The following is a 17,379-nucleotide window of genomic DNA, read 5'->3' on the forward strand; positions in this document are numbered from 1 at the left end:
CTTACACTATCGTAAACACAAAGCACCGAAATCTCTTTGTTTATCATCTATTCGACGCACGATGTCTTAGTTGGCGGGTAACGCTAAATGCACATCGGTGCCGGTAACTCAACTGAACGCGACGCTTGCGACGCCAACATTCATTGGTTAGACCTATATCTACTTCACCACGCTTTTCCAATCGACCTTCTAAGCGTCGAGCTTGACCTCAACTGCTCTCAAAATACATGTGGCCGATGCAGTATTGATTTTCGATTACAAACGTAACGTAACCTATTGCATCCCCTATACTTGTTTAACTCCCCATCAATAGGTAATGCCGACCGTCCCCTCATAATTTTCACGCGAGAAATCCCTACACGTGACGAACCCGCTATTGATCTAATTCAGAGTGAGCTTGCGCTTCAGCTTTTCTCTTATCGCAGCCGGCTATTTCACGTTGACATAGGTATAATCAATTTTACTAATAAAACTCGCAACTTGAACTTGTTTTTATTAAGCATTGAACTTTGCTCGTTAACACTAAAAGCCGACTACACCTCCCCTACATCTGCAATTTTATAATAGAGGCACTATTCATCCCGAGCGACTTTTAATAGACTTAATTTTGCAAACGCTGGGTAATAGAAAATGAAAAATCTTTACACCTCCCCAAGAAAAACGGTGCAATTCTAGCAAAAGTCTGAGATAACGACGATACTTTTCTTCATTAGCTTAACTTCCATTAATAATGCACACTTTCAGAGTAAAGTAAACAACCAAAACTTGGAAACTTGGCGTCAAAAAAGGCAACTGCGGTCACCAAACCTTTAACTTAAACCATTAGTTAACTTAAATTCCGTTCCGCTTTAGAAAAAGTATTTTCATTAAATCCAATAGATTGTCAAGCCATTTATCGACAACCTGGTTTGATCTGACCACACATTATTCAGGTTGGTTGTCAGCCCAATCTGGTCGTCGGTCGGCTGTCAGTTCTGATCGACCAGTAACCCGCTGGTTAAAATTACATTTCGCCGCAAACTGACAGTCAGTTTTCCAATCAGGACACACTTGGAGCTTTATCAAGTTTCTTACAACGCGGATAGACATCGGCGACTTTAATTGGGTTTTGTAACTTCAAAGGGGCTAGAAGGTGGATACGTAAGAAAACGATTTTCAGGACCTCTAGTTCTTAATTCAATTTCACATTTATGCCTGGAAGTCGCTGTTTTGATGCAGCGGTTGAAATTGTGTAATAAAGGAAAAAGAGAACGGCAGAAAAACAAATTAAAGAAAAGTAGTCTCGGGGTCGCGATCAATAGTTATTAATTACAGCATCCGACTTTGGATTTTAAAAGGGTTCCACCACAAGGGGGATTCTATTCTCAATGACTTTTCGATACAAAATCAATAAGTTGAACCATCATAATCAAACAAATTAAAAGTATTTCTTTATTTACATTTTTTTCCGCAGTCGCAGTTTTTAATAATTGTGTTCAAAACTTTTTTTAATTTTGTTCGTCTCCTTTTATTATTCGAAACTACAAATTGTACAAGTTGCGCCACCTAACGATCAGTAGTCGAATAGTGAGCAACTGGAGTAGAAAGAAGATCGATGTTGAAGTTTGGTTTATCGGATTTAAGAAAATCTTTGTGGAGTTTTGGCCTCAAATCCGCAACAATTTTTTTGTCACAATATTAACTTTGATAACGTGGTAAAACCCACTGAAACTAACAATTCCTAACACACTAAATTAACATTATCTTTTTTGCAAAGAAGTGTAAACACTAACAAAGTTTCCAACGCCGTTGTATTGCTAAATTGAATTCTGCTAGCTTTGTAACAGCCAGCAGTTCACACAAGCGTGAATTGTATGAAGGAAGTTACATTGTTCGCAAAGACAGTAGTGAAATTAGCAAATGTAAAAATGTGGCAGGGTGACCTTTTTGATGTGGGTGAAATAAAAAATTTCGCTATCTGCAAACCCTACTGGAAAAAATGTATTACGTATTAATGATTCAAGTTTATTTGTGCTAAATCATTAAACGATAAGGAAGGTCAGTGGAATAATTTACACAAGACGAGAAAATGAACTAAACAGAAAAAACGATTACGTTTTTTTTTTAAAAGGGGTTAGAAAAAAAAAGATTTATTTATTGTAGAGATCTTTATTGGCACCAATAACCAAATATAAGTTGCTTGTAAAAGCAAATGTTAAGTGTACAAACTGTTTAAAGATTAACCCAGCAATTCACTTGACGAAATGCTACACATTCACAGGATACTTAATAAGCTACTTACAAGATATACAATGTACAAAACCTATATGTTTTATAAAAAATATTAGCCTAGTATTTTAATAAAGATGTTATAACTAATTAAAATATAACCAAGAAGTACGGGTACTACAGTTGTAAAAAATAACATGGTTACAATAAATCACATCCATCATTCAAAAAAAATGATGATTACAGAACGTCTAACTGGCATATGAAAATTAGCTCCACTAACTCCCATTTCCTACCACCAATTACGTCAGTCATTCACACTCATACACTACTTAGAACAACTATGTACATTATGTTATGAAAAAAAGGCATATTCATCACCTGATATTTTCTTCATGTATTACAAAAATATATTATCGTAGTTCTATAGAAAATCGAAGCACTTAAACAAAAAAGAATACAACCAAAAATTAGTAAGCATTTTTCGAAGCTTATCATCATAAAACGTAAAAAAACTCTCAAACTTCCTCAGCACCAAATTTTGTTTAAATGCCCATCAAACTTAATTCAATTCAAAATGAAACTCCTGTACAGTATCGTTGAAACTTTCCAATCAAAAGTATATAAAAAATAAAGAAGTATGTTTGAGCAAAGTTTGCAGTGAGAAATGGAACATTTTTCAAAGTGTTACGTCGAAAAAATTTGCATATAAAACTAGTTAACATTTCACTCTTTATGACCTTGTGGCGGTGGGTCTTTGCGTTCTGGATTACTTAGGGTAGAGTTAGATCGCGGTACCACTAAAATCGACCCATCCGCTGAGGTTTGAAGACTGTACTGGTATGGTGAGTACTGATTTCCATCCGGATCGCGTAGGTTCTACCAAAACAATAAAATTAACACCTCTTTATCTTCAATTTACATCAACTCACCTGAAAGACGTGTCTGTATAGCTGCTGGTACTTATCCTTCATTCTTTGACACTCATTTGTGACATACTCATGCTCGTTCATTAAACGCTGTTTTCGATCACGCATGTCTTTGACTTCGTCAGCCAAGCTTAAGATTTGATCTAATTTGCGTTTTCTACAGTTCTGAGCTGCCACTTTGTTTTTACCCCGTCGACGAATATCTCTGATTAGACTCAGCTGAGGCTCGCTCAAGTCGTACTTTGACAATCTCTCGTTGAATTCATCCATTGGTAAGTTTATAATATCGTCAACGGTGATGGGGACGTTTAATGCGCGAGCTCTTTTTTCGTCTCTGGTCAAATGCTCTTCCTCGCTTTTGCGCGATTTTGATTTGTCGCGTGAAACCGGTCGTTGCATTGCTCCGGTACTCTCGGTGGGGAGAGGGTAAGTATGATTGTGCTGAATATGGTCCAAGGAGTTCCTGACGAGATGGTTGTGTCTACCAAACTCCATAGAACATGAGTACTTCATTTCTGGGGGTTTAGGACCCACGGCACCCTCAGGCTGCGAACTATTGTAAGGGGCAGCTGTGGGGTCACGGTACTCATATTTAACAGATGGCGGATGGGACACAGCGCTAGCACCACCTTGCTCCTAGAAACGATTCGTTGTAGTTTCAAAATAAAGTCATTCCGAAGAGACTTACTTGAAGATAACGTTTACCAAACATTTGATGTTTCTTTTGTGCAACAGGGGGCATCCTTGTTGCATCGGAAGTAGCCAAGGCACTCGCATGTTGCCGGCTCGAGTAACTATAATCGTAAGGTCTGTATTTTCTAAAATTAAAATAGTCAGTACAAGTGAAGAGTTTCGAGATTTATTATTACGTTTGGTAGTCAGTTACGTAGTGATCTCCTGCTGTGTGTCCCGAATCGGATCCGGCATCGCACCACTCTCCATCAGATAGAGACGGTACTCTTTCGGAGCCCATGGAACTCACAGCACTGTCGCTGGAAGTGTCCATCCTTTCTACATCTGTCCGAGACATGGATGTAGTACCTGCAGCACCGTTCATGCTCAGGTTGCTGATAGCGTTGTTACTATCCAACATTCGCATTGTGTACATGCCTAAAAGACAAAAAAGTCTCATGAGACATGTTGGAAACCAAGCAGCGACTTAATAAGGGCATCAGCCTAGGCAGGTCCTTCGAGGATAAGCACATGCGCGGCGGCAGTTCGTGTTTCATTTTAAAAAAACTCTCGGATTATAAATAATTTTACTCCACTGTTGACACGAATTTATACAATCAATGGAGGAAACTTATGCGTATTCGAGGCGATAACGTATTGATCAATCGCCAAGTCTAATATCCGGTGTGAACAAAAGCAGTTTTGTGCATGAATTTCCACGTAGTAATTTGGATAATGTTTTCGGATCCAATTCGGTCAAATCTGATCAAAAGACGTGGTATGATTTATGTGTTTAATTGCGTCATGTACTATTTTCATGTTATCAACAACATGTTGATGTGTAAACCTGATAAATTTCCTTAAAAAATCTCACATCTGGTTGGTAAAGAACGGCGAAAAACCGGAGATTTGGGGTGATTACGCGGTGTGTGTGTAGTAGGAGGGTGTAATTAAAGAAAAACTTACGAATTTTACTTATTTACAGCAACAGCAACAACAACAAAGACACAGATTTAAACAACCAAAAACTTGACAGGTGGCAGTAATTTTCATTTCGGGAAATTGTCGAAAATTTCTTCGGAAATTGTCACACATTGTAATTCGAACACAAAAGTAAAAAGACTGATTAAAAACAATGTTTCATTGGCTGTGAATTCCTTATCAGTTTGAGGCAAGTCTCAAGGATAACCCGAACGATGATTCAACATTTTTCTCATTAAGAACCACTATTACACCGTACGGTACAATTGAAAAATTCACGAAATGACCTAACCAAAAACGACACATTATATCTTGTAATATGCAACTTGCGCGCTTTTGTTAAAGCGAAAACGCCACCTGTTCGTTCAAATCTAATAAACTTGTACGTGCTAAATATAAAAATAACCTAAGACACGCATATTTTTATCTTCTATTCCTTAGCTCCGCGGTAATCGAAAAAAATAATGGTCTAGACACCTCGTGTTTTACCTTATTTCAACAGTGACGCTGCAAATTTCGTACCATCCCGGAAAATCGCGAAACCACCGCGGAAATTGTGCGTTTTTTACATCGGACTAATGCGTACGATTCATCCATTGCGTTCATAGTTCCTCCAACCCGCGATGACTGTAATTTGGCCTTCGCTCTGTACATAATTACATAAGGTTCAAAAACATCACGTCAAATTATGAATTCAATAGCGTAAACAAATCAAACGCAATTATTCAAAATTAAAGTCATCTGTTGAGCGCATGCGTCGCTTTATTACACCTAGCAATAAAACCACTTATCGCGATTTTATTATTTGCGCGCAAGATTATCTTCACGGTGAGAGTACTTATCAGAGATAAGGGTACGGGGAAAAATCCATTAATACGTCAAGACCTTACCTTCGTTCATTGCCATGTCCATGAGCTGGAGATCTTCGTCATTTAAAATCGACGACAAAAAACCCTCAGTTTGATTAAGATCCGTTGTACTGTTCTATAAATATGAAAATCGTAGTAAAAAAACTCAACCCCGAGACAATAAACCTACCTGATAGTACATCATGTCGTGAGAGGGTTCAAGCTTGTAATGGGGTGTAGAACTGGGTTCACCCATTGGTTCGCTACTATTTGTAAGGTTCATAGAAGTGGCCACGGCATTTCCCAGATTTGTGCCACCTAAGAAAACTTTAGTAACATAAGCGTGACTCGAAATGGGTCACTTACCAATATTACTGTATGGCACTGTGGCATTTATGTCACCCATGGGCGGTGTGAGTGTGGCGTTATGTAAAAGAACTCCTCGAGTTGCTTCTGGACTATATCCCATACCATGGGCATGGGGGTGACTATAATTATGAAGAGGGTGGTGGTGACTGAAGGGATGGGGCATACCAGTTGTATCACCCGGACTCGGCAAACTCAACAAATTAGCCAAATCTTGCCATCTTTGTTCCATGCTCATTGTACGCACGAAGGGCATACGGCTCTAGAAAAATCATACAATCAAGAGACACGTGCGGACATCACGAAGATTCATCTTTTGAACTTATAAATAGTACTTAAAAGTGACCTTCTACCAGAACATTGAATGGTCTGTTATTTTACTCGGTTAAGTAATATATAATTTCCTATTTCATGGAGATTGGACAAGATGGATAGAAAAAGTACTTGACGTTTTGCGACATTACATAATTATTCAGAATTAATGATTAATAATTGGATTCTGAATTAGTCTAAATGTCGGCAAGGAAATTACGAATTAGAGTAGGCGATTGATGTATTTAAAATCACATTATATACCGACCGACTCTGATTCTTTTTTTATTATAATGATGTGTCAACACGACGAAGAAAGTAAAAAAAGGGTGACGACAAGATTCTGTTAGATAACCAGTCGTACCTTGATCAAAAATTGAAGCGGAATATACTAAAAAATAAAAGAATTCCCGAGCTAATTGAAAGTAATTTTTTGGTTGTTTTATTGCATTGAAATCAAATCAGATTAATGATTCTCGTGATGTGATTTTATCTTTCGATGGTGAGGTCGAGTCTGAGTAAAGTTGATTTATTAAATAAAAAATCATTGTGTGCGATATTCTGTACGTGAAATGACAATCCCGCTTCCGCTGTCTGTTCCCTAAGCTGAATAATTTAAGCTAAGTAAACATGGTCAAGTGCAATCGAAAGAAGAATCAATATTGACCAAAAGAGCATGAATTAGAAATGTGGATTTGTTACAGGTTGATGTTTTGGTCTCTTAATTTCATCCAGTAGAAATAAGCACTTGTGGTGACAGCTGAATGAGACACTTGATTTTCGAAGAAGTGCATTCCCACGGAAACCCTCACTGTGTAAACACAAACAACGATAACCAGTGTAATCCAAAGTAAAAACGAAAAAGACGTGCGAGAAAACAAATGTGTAATTATTCAGGTTGTCAGTCAAAGTTTTTCGATTAAAATTTAGTGCGTTTTATAAAACCCAATCGCGGCGCGAATGAATTGAAAGTAATTTAAATTATACATGAAAAAAACGATAATTTAATCGGGAATTTTGCAACGCGATTAGTTACGCCCGTAAATTTTTCTATTCGCTACTTTCTAATGGCGGTTAATCGAAAAACAGAATTCAAACTTGAAAAAATATGTTGCATATATAATTTACTCTACGGTTAACATGTCAACGAAATCGAATGCTTCAACAGATGCGTGATGTACGAAGAAACGCCTCAGCACTAAAACAACTTAAGGCATGTGAGTAGGAAGACTTTATAATGAAAGCTTTATAAAAGTTCAACGAGGCCCTTGTGTTAGCGTCGACACAAAAACGGACGAGGAAATTCTTGAAGCGACGATAATTAATCAAAAAATTCAAGGAAAAAAAACCTGAAACGTACGATTCGGAAAAACATTTTACACCTGATATCGAGGCAGGTATAAAGAAATTTTTAACAAAAGGTGGAAGGATGCCGATGATGGTAACCCGACATGATGATAATTTGACAAGCAGAGCCCGCAAATTACAAAGAAGAAGTCACTACCTAGTGCCCACAATTCATCTGTCATCATAAAAGTTTCACTTTAACTTGACTTTAAAAGGGACCCAAGACACAATAACACTAATACACAATTAGTAATTTTTTTCTCGCCAATCGTATTACCCCGATTTTGGAATAATCCGTAATTGCTATAAACAACGTCGGTAATAAAATAATTAACCAAGAGTTACATAAGTTAAGTAATTACCTCTGGAAATCGTAGCTATTCAATAATTGTCTAAGAAGCCCGGTAGGCATAAACTAATTTCGACGCAACAAAATTTTGTTTCTCACGTCAAGAAAACAATTTGTTATAAGCATCTTTAATTACCGAAACTTGAAAAATGGCAAACAGTGAAGTTAGGACCAAACATCGCTTAATTACTCTCATAAAACGAAAATCGCCGTGGTTATGTAAAAAAAAATATATCTACCTTGACAATAAAATTACAAGGTAATGTTAATTTTATTTTAAATACGATGTAGAAGCTTGTATTTCCTGGGATTAAGAAATGGTAAACGAAAACGTGTAATTTCAAACAAAAAGGACGAAACGCCGAGGTCGACTTACCTTTTGAAAACTCCCGGAAAGTAGTCATGATCTCGAACTAGGAACATAACCACAATTCATAAAAAGTCAGAAAAACAAAAGGACGACACTCGCTTCTGAACACAAACTACTCTCAAGATTTACTCTAAAACCCCACCACCTCTCAGGTAACCTTCACTTTAACTTGTTAAATAAAGCAAAAAATGAACTCGCGTATACTATTTGCTGTACAAAAGAACCATTTCCAAATAGGAAATTGAATGGTGGTAAATAGCGGAACTCCGCTCGCCAACAAATTCGGCCCCATTGGGTAAAGGTACATTACCTGGAAAGCCCTGTGATGGGGGTGGTGGAACTGCGACGTCTGAATCATGTCGGTGAGGATGTTCAAATCGTCGTCGGAATCTTTAGAACTTGAAGGTGTGTCGCTCGTACTAGGGGATGGTTCTGGTTCAGCTTCTTCGGAGAGGTTTTCAAGCTCCTTAACATTAATAGCCTCCTGTGAAATTAACCGTTTCCAAACTACAACTTTACTACAATTTCAAACACTCACTTGGGGTGTATCGTCTAACTCCACCAGACGAAGAGCTTCGTCAAGAAGAAACTCGGGGAGCGGCAATGACAGGTCCCCTAGTGGTAAGTCACACGAGGGGCCACAATCCGCTCCGTTTAAAGACTCTGTTAATTCTTCGGCTTTCACGACATACTCCCCTAAAACAAAAACGGCGAATTTAACCAAAGAACAATATGAGAATGGATCCGCAGGTTATGTAAGCCGCGGAACAATACTCTTAAACATTTTCTTTAAACTATCATTACCAACATAATTAAAGGGATCCAAATGTCATTGTCAAACATACAAATGAATTTTGAAGGCTAAGTCACGTCATCAGTGAACCTTAATTTTCCAAAATCTGCGATTTCAACGCCAAAAGCACTCAACTTCTTGACATTCAATTTAAAACGGCGGAAATACTTAGATCAGCGTAAAAGGTTTTGTTTCCCACATGAAATCGTAGTTCTAATAACCAAAATCAGCGTGTGATTTCAGAGAAGATTGTTATTTTATTTTCAACAGGACAACAGGCCTTGTTAAATACCGACGATTCGGTCTTTTTAGTATTCGTAAAAATGAAAACATTATGATATTCAAAAATTAATCGCCATCTTCTCCGATTAAACATGTTTGCAGCAGAAACACGCCTTGCCATTTTTATCGATCAAATACGACGAATCGTAGTCGCAAAATGGGCGACGGCATAGACTCTTTTTGCCCTGTCTGATAGCAAAAACTTTCCAAACTTTGCCCAATCATATCGAATAAGCAGTTCTAATCTATAAACAACGCATGATATTTTGATAATTTTTTCCACTTAAAAGATGAACTTTATCGTTTTGTTATCGCAAATAAATTTTCCAACGATCACCTCGCATTATCTTCGTAAATCGCAAAAAACTTAAATATTTACAACGATTACGATTGCGACGGGTAAAATATTCAAGATGTATTTTATTTACTACAAATTGGCGGTCATTCAAAATTGTTATTGTTATTATAAAGTATTAGAAATTGATCTTTTGAGTTCTTTGGTTTTCAAAATACAAAAAGTACGAACTTCAAAGTCAGTGACAACGATATTTTCTGCAATTATTTGATCTTGTAAACGTAAGAAACATTTTTAGAATAGAATGGCCCATTATTTTTAATACTAGCAATTTAATTTTTAGTTTTATTAAACGCTCCTAGAACAGTCGCAAAACGACAGTTTCTAGAGGTGATTTTTAATTTATTTCGTTTTGATAGGTAATAAAAGGTGAGTTTAATCCGTGATTAAAAAATGATTATTTGAGTTGAATAGACGGTTGGTTTAATAATGAATTAACCATCAAGATTAATTTGCATATTTGATAACAGAATGATGGATAATAAAACGTAATATTAAAATAAAATTAAAACGTTCGCAAGAATTCCAAACTTCGATTTCTACTGCTAGAATCCTGATCCGATTTATTTAAAGTCCATTTGGATGAAATGGGAGCTAATTAAACTGGAATAAAATGAATTAATGTCAAGTTCGCATCTACAATGAGCCATTTTTGGCTTTCGCGTCGAATTAGTTTAATTTTGGTTGTTCCAAATTTTGTACCGTTCCGTTTTTAAAATAATAACACATGTTAAGCGACTTACGTAATTGTGTTGGGCGTCCAATTGTTGTTATTTGCAGTAATTTAATGTCGGGTCCGTCATTTTAACTAAAATGGCGCACATCACAAAACCACGTTAAAAATAAAAGAAAAAATGTGAAAAAGACTAATGAGGTCGACCGAAATGATCCGTCGCGGGGCAACCGAATGTTACCTGCTAGCTACAAGAACCCCCACACTAGTATTGAATTAGTTCTAATCTCCTATTGGTTGTTAGTTAAATGTAACACCTTGATATTTTGAGCTTTTTAAACCAACCCCGTCGGATTGATCTTTTTTTTAAGATGGCGTCACAATTATCAATTGCGTGGATGAAGATATTACCTTTTATGAATAGGAGTAAATAGCGAGCATCCAAAATACAATACTACAAAAGCTTGAAAAGGAACAAAATGAAAAGTTACAAGGTAATGTATCTAACGTGTATTTTTACATGCTGTATCACGGTGTTTCAGCAAAATTCGTGAAATTGATGCGACCGACCTTAACTGTGTCAATGAATTTACTCAAATAAAATAAACATTCGTAAGAAAAAAAAATTCCTTGATTAATTAACGGAATCGCTCCAATATGGACGTCGCTCGAATCAAGTTTCGGCCGTTGATCGGTGAAATGATTCTAAAAAAACGCCGCATTTTTCTCTGATGATTAATGTACTATTTTATATGTGAAGAGGCGTTACTTGAAAATTAAATTCGAATATATTATGTTGCCGTGTGCCGGAAAGCCATTTGTGCGTATAAAGAATGCACGTCAAAGAGCGCCGCCATTGGAAGCCATTTTGTTGTGAGAGTTTCTGTAGTGCCGACATTAATAAAGACGTGTGGACGCGTTGATAAATAATACTCATAATTACAACATTATTTATACGCAGTCTGTTGCAGAAAAGTGCATGCAATAATTTTTATTACTCATTTATTAGTATTGGATTGATTTTACCCGACAGATGGTTAAATTCGTGTCTAACACTTTGAAAAATGTAAATAAATGCTATTAGAGCTATTATTTATCAATTTGGTGTTAATTAAGATTTGTTTACGGCCTATAAATTCGGATTCTATGATTGCTGCTATTGCCGGCATTGAAATCTCCAACTTCAATAAGCGCAGAATCGATATGATAGAACAAAGATACAGAGGGGTGGTGCAAACATGGCTCACAAATTTAGCGACGATTCGACGCCGTAGCGTGGATAAAAACGCCAAATAGAAATCAAATATTTAGAGCAAAAATGGCGCAATTTACGAATAACGAACGCGTTTGATGTCAAGTACTTTGGGCAATATTAAAAATATAGTTTATCGAATAGCAACTATCTAAATTCATACATCTTTACTCTTCTATTGATTAGATCGTAAGATTGATTTTAAACGAAAAAAGCCCGTTTCTTAGACAAAATAGAATTATCAGCGCGGATAAAAATAATTAAGATTTTTTCCCGCTTACGTCTTTAACAAAAATATTTCCGACGTGCAGTGACGCAAATTATGTGTTTTTTTTAATTAAAATTTGCTGGCCAAAACTTTGATATCCGATTTTTTTATTCGAAATTGTTATGAAAAAAGGCGGGATTTGGTATTTTCCCGATCAAAATTCAATATATTGATTTGTATGAATATGACAATTGCGAAATTCAAAATTCCAACTTTGCAAACCGTTTTTAGGATAATGAATTAAATTACATGAAAATTTTTAAATAGAAACAGTAAAACGCAAAATTATTCGCATTTTTAAATCAGATACCGTTTGAATAAGTACTTTTTTCGCTACTAATTAAAACGCTAACAACTTTGAAATTGGCTGTTTGGAACAATGAAAAAATGAAATAGAAAAAAACAGAAGCAGTTTATTCTCAAATTACAAAACATACCTTTAAAAAATCAAATTTAACAGCTACGAATTCAATGTCTACATTTTCTTAAAATTTTCGTGTGCATAATTTCACAAAAAAAAATTTTTAGTCCGTCGGTCGCATGGGGAAACGCAGAATATATTTTTTAAAATACCCAAATATATTGCACCTAATTATCCAAAATACTTTCAAAAAATGGATAAAAAAAAAATCGATTTTTCAATAATTTCGATTACGGCCAAAAACTATCAAAAGTTTATTCTTTTTTCTTTATCATATCGTGTGATCACTTAAATTATAAACAGACCATGCGTTTTGGGCGTATGTCGGCTGTGAAATATTTAGTTTCAAACGCCAAAACTGCTGCAATGACGTTAGTTCCGACATGATTTTCAACACCAAGTGCAAAATTTAAAGGATTACGCGACACGACGAATTTTTTTTTAACAAATTTTGTAGAAAACAACAGTAGTTAGTTACTCGTCATATTGATCCAGAGCAAAGCTAATATTGTTAGTGTTTAAGACAATAATAATTTGATATTCAATTACCTAATAACGATAAGAAGATACCTACACATAAAAGACACCATTTCAAAATAACAGATTTATTTTTTTTATGTTCACTACTGTAAGTTAAACGCATTTCTGCGCAGAAAAATTCTACAACGTTCAGAAAGGTTTGCAAATGATTCACCTACGATAAAAAGCAAAGATTAAATACTGTATGCAATGTTTAAAATAGTTCTTGGTGTTATCAAAGAGAAGAAGGAATATCATGAAATAGACACTAATTCTTCGCGACTTTAGTGTTTACTACGGACTAATACTTTATTTTTGTCGTTCCACAAATTAATATGTTTGTCGAACAACTTTGAAATGGATATTGTGGTGAGTATTTCTTTCATAAAAGTCCCTTTTTGAGTCAACTTTTCAAGAGACGCAATGACAGTTCTAGGCGTTGCGTTGTCGGAATATTTAGAATGCACGATCCATTTATTTTGTAAAGTTTCTAGTACGATTTTTCAATATTGATAATTACTGTTAAAATTGATATCTTTTGTACATTTCGTGGAAAAAATAAAAAATGATTTTAATATCGTTTAAAGTACAAAAGATGAGAATCGATTGTTAAAACGTTTATAGCACGGGTAATAAATAAAATCCGATACACTAAAATTTTGCGTTTCTTTGGAAGCAACACTGAAAATACGACGGTTTCCTAATTTGTCGATTTAAACCATTGAGATTTTGTTATTTATATAAAAATAAATTGAATAAGTGTCCCTGAAATATTCAAATAATTATTTTGATAGTACTTGGAAAAACATCCTTCGTTTCTATATAATAGAGCCATTGTAACGCTTTTGATACTTGAAACTACAAAAAGTGTCAAAAATCAGCATTTCTTCGATATGAAAGATAAATAAACAAAACAAAGAAGACGTTGACGGACAACGGCAGGTCCAAAAAGGGTACTTCAGATGAGACCTCAACCGCATCATTTAAGATAGGAATCTTTAGAAATATTATAAAGCAGCGGCAATTTTCACCTTTTAAAGTGCTTCATTTTCGAATCATTTTGACTAATGGCTTCTTAGAAACAAATAAAATCAGATGGGGCTGAAAACACGATTTTATCTGTAAAGTTGAACCGACGGAAAGTGTCCGCCATATTTAGCGGCCGACGGATCCGGGGTACCGGAGTTTTCCGGCGGCAAGAACTGATTCGTAAATTTCGTCGAGTTTTTCACTTATGCAACTAATTATGCATGCGAGTTTTATGCAGTTTTCGCTAATTTGAAGTTGGCGCGGATTTTTACGTCAGGTTTTGACATTGGTTAAAAGTGAGGTTGTTTTTTACAGTCACGTTTGATTAAAATATTAATTGTAACTTTTGATTGTTTTAGGTTTCAGCGAGTAGTTGGAAGAATCTAGCTGCCATGTGCTCGGTTTAGTAGATTCTTCGTATGTGGCCGCTGGTAAAATTGGAATTTTGAAATTGGAAATGTCCGAAATGGGCATAGGACCATTACTCAAAATTAGAAAATGAAATAATTTCGTTGTGTCATGGTGCAATTCCCTGGAGTATGCCTACCTAGAGGACGTCATTAATCATAAATTTGGCTACAATGTGAGATTTTTGACAAGTGGAAACTATGACAAACAAAAATCATTAATATTTCATAGAGGTTCTATTGTAGGTCCTAATGATCCTTAACACAAATGCATAGGTAAAGATCAGATCTGCAAATGATGTTGTTTACCAAGCCAACATACCTTAAGAACACAATCACCGGAGCACAGATAAATAGACACTATATCCAAATATCATATCCTTTCACAGTCCACCAGTAAAAACGAACCAAACACAAGAACTAAGGGCACAAAACATTTTACACCGACACATGACCGTAGCACGAGCAGCAGGAATTGAATGTGTGCTATCGAAGCAATGACTGCGGAGCTGAAAACAGGCAAAGCCAATCAGGACCCAGCCCAACAGAGCGAGCTCCAAGCTAATATGGCTGCCACTCAGACAATGGGGGCCAGAGAAAGGGAACTTGCTCAGGGGGCAGAGGGGCTCCAAAGAGAGGGGCAGAACCCTGGTTCCTTCTAACCCCGAATGATGATAGCATTGCACTGCAACTTTTTTATAATCTTACGTTTCCATCAAACTATTTGCCACCTCCAGGACTCGCTTCGAACCCCTGTGAGTACAAAACACACCCCAAAAACCAATTAAAAGCACACACCAACTGACTGGACTAAGTCACACAGTTTTACACCACTGCTCTGGGAAAAACAACAACAATTACAACAACCGAAGTGCGTTCAACCCCAACCAACACACCTCCTCGACATATGAAAGCATTTTTCACAGGAAAATACACCCTGGGAAAACAATCGCCACCCCAACCCTAAGAAGGCTGCAGTGTTCGTGATCAAAACTCGCCATTTTGATCGCGGCGACCACTTTTTGCTCGTTAGAGGCACAATTACTGCAATTTTCACTCACTTCAGTGCATTCTTCCTTTAATAAAAATCTCACTAATCAACATTTTGCAAAAAAAATATAAACCCCTTGATACTTATGCAACCCTCAGTGACCATTGCAATTTCGGTACTTATGTGTTAAGGTCGATAGTATTGGAGTTAATTTTCATTGGTGATTGTTTTATGGGGAAAGAGGCAAAGAACCATTAACAATGGTGCTGGAAATGACGAGACCTTGGGCCCACTCGAGTGTTGTAACAATATAATCTTAAATTCCTAACAAAGGATGGCTCTGACTATAATCCACTTAAAAAGGTAGCAAAGAATTTCTTCTCAGATACTCACTTAATGACAGGCTTTGACTTTTTAACTTACAGACATCAGGCTCCACAGATGAGCCACTCAAACTTCAGTTCCGTTACTGCAAGTTCAATCATTCAAATTCGGTTATTTTCAATTGAGCCAAAGCAAAAAATAGTCTCTTCATTACATATCGAATTAGTACCATGTAAAACGAAAATTTTAATGGATTCGATGCAATTCCTTGCCATATTGAAGACTCTCTTTTGTCTTGATAATTATCCTTTTGTTTACAAATTAGTTGCAAGGAGTATATTCACCTATAGGCAACCAACGCAAGGAGGTATTAATTGCGGTAGTGATAAGATAACAGACTTGAATAAGGTGTTGCCTATCAGAACGCAAAAAATAGAAGATTGCTAGGATGTACGAATTCTTATTGAAAAATGAAATTTATGCGAAGAATTTCAGTGTAATTAACCTTTCTCGGATCAAACTAGTAAAGTTTGGAAATGTGTTTGTCAACACTAGCGTATGATGGTGCTAAATTTTGACCTAGTCAGTGTAGCAGGGTAATCCGTTGCGGCGTGTTAAATAAAGTAGTCAGGTTGTAAATTCCTGTAAAACACCTAGTCATTTTAGTCTGCATAGTGTCTAGTAAGGTCTGTCCCCAGCATTGGCCACTGAATGAATTGTGCTTACATTGTTTGTTGTATCACCTAAGAAGCGTGGCGTCATGCACAAGGAAAACACCAAAGTCTGGAGTCATGACAACTTGCAAGCATCTCATCTAAAGTGGCTAACATTTGTGCCGAGTGTCCAACAAAGAGTCTTTTCTAATTGTAACACTCGTAAAGCTAACTACATCATTGATGCAAGCTCATTGGCTATTCGATATGCTAATTTGACCGTCGACTCATGCCTGCAACAGGTGTATTCACCATCAAAAATCACTTTCATCTATGCTATTATCTGTTTATATTTACAGCACATTGTTACCGTTTTTTGTAAATGTTATTATTTACATTGCACAATTACTACAATGCACTCTTCGCTAATCAAATGTCATCTAAGTAATTGAAACAGACCGTAAGCTTGTAAAACAATGATAGCCTTCATCTGTACCTTGCTTCGTATCAATACTTGAAATCTCTGTGTAAATGGGCATCTATCACTGCTGAATGACAGATGGACCATTAGTCAATATTTGTGAGTGTACCTGTCTGTAATCTGACCTAACCTATGTCCTAAATTGGTGGCTGTCATATTTCACTATTCAGATTTTATTGTACGTAATCACTCCGCAACCAATTTATCAAAGTGCCTTATTTTATCAAACCGTGCAAAAGACACCGATTGATATATCTTCCGCAATCATACACACCTTTCAAAACACGATTCACGCGTTATTACTATTTACGACTTTCGCAAATTCAACAATAGCGCACTACCGCATACCGAGAAAGTATAACACCAATTTGTAACAAAGCCGATCTGACTCTTTTTATGCATGGCAAAAAGAGCATGTAGTAAATACGGGTACTAGAAAATATGCCCGTTTTTCCTTAAGAAAGTATCAATACCTTCATTAAAATGGACAAAAAAGGTGTGAAAATAATTTACTTTAACTGGAATTTATAAGGGAAAAAGGTGTAGGTT

The 17,379-nt window shown here is 36.2% G+C and overlaps 1 protein-coding gene and 2 long non-coding RNA genes across 3 annotated transcripts in view; 2 read left to right on the forward strand and 1 right to left on the reverse strand.

The window, feature by feature from the left end:
* Nucleotides 1-2,128: 2,128 nt before the first annotated feature.
* cnc (NFE2 like bZIP transcription factor cap-n-collar) overlaps nt 2,129-17,379 on the reverse strand; it is a 36,186-nt gene continuing 20,935 nt past the window's right edge. The window contains exons 4-12 of the mRNA XM_088047408.1: nt 8,921-9,078; nt 8,693-8,866; nt 6,005-6,266; nt 5,829-5,956; nt 5,681-5,774; nt 4,007-4,247; nt 3,826-3,955; nt 3,141-3,773; nt 2,129-3,087 (exon numbers count right to left, since the gene is read on the reverse strand). Of these exons, the coding sequence (XP_087903534.1) occupies nt 2,935-3,087; nt 3,141-3,773; nt 3,826-3,955; nt 4,007-4,247; nt 5,681-5,774; nt 5,829-5,956; nt 6,005-6,266; nt 8,693-8,866; nt 8,921-9,078 (1,973 nt within the window). The 3' untranslated portion in view covers nt 2,129-2,934. The remainder of the gene's footprint in view (nt 3,088-3,140; nt 3,774-3,825; nt 3,956-4,006; nt 4,248-5,680; nt 5,775-5,828; nt 5,957-6,004; nt 6,267-8,692; nt 8,867-8,920; nt 9,079-17,379) is intronic.
* LOC148167126 (uncharacterized) lies at nt 12,835-15,128 on the forward strand. The gene is made up of 2 exons (XR_015770869.1): nt 12,835-14,557; nt 14,628-15,128. It is a non-coding gene; the product is annotated as an uncharacterized LOC148167126 (long non-coding RNA).
* LOC148167127 (uncharacterized) lies at nt 15,050-15,420 on the forward strand. Its single transcript, XR_015770868.1, has 2 exons — nt 15,050-15,136; nt 15,205-15,420. It is a non-coding gene; the product is annotated as an uncharacterized LOC148167127 (long non-coding RNA).

The sequence above is a fragment of the Gnatocerus cornutus genome, chromosome 10 (genome assembly GCF_029298725.1).
Source record: "Gnatocerus cornutus isolate USDA-ARS CGAHR chromosome 10, icGnaCorn1.1, whole genome shotgun sequence".
NCBI lineage: Eukaryota > Metazoa > Arthropoda > Insecta > Coleoptera > Tenebrionidae > Gnatocerus > Gnatocerus cornutus.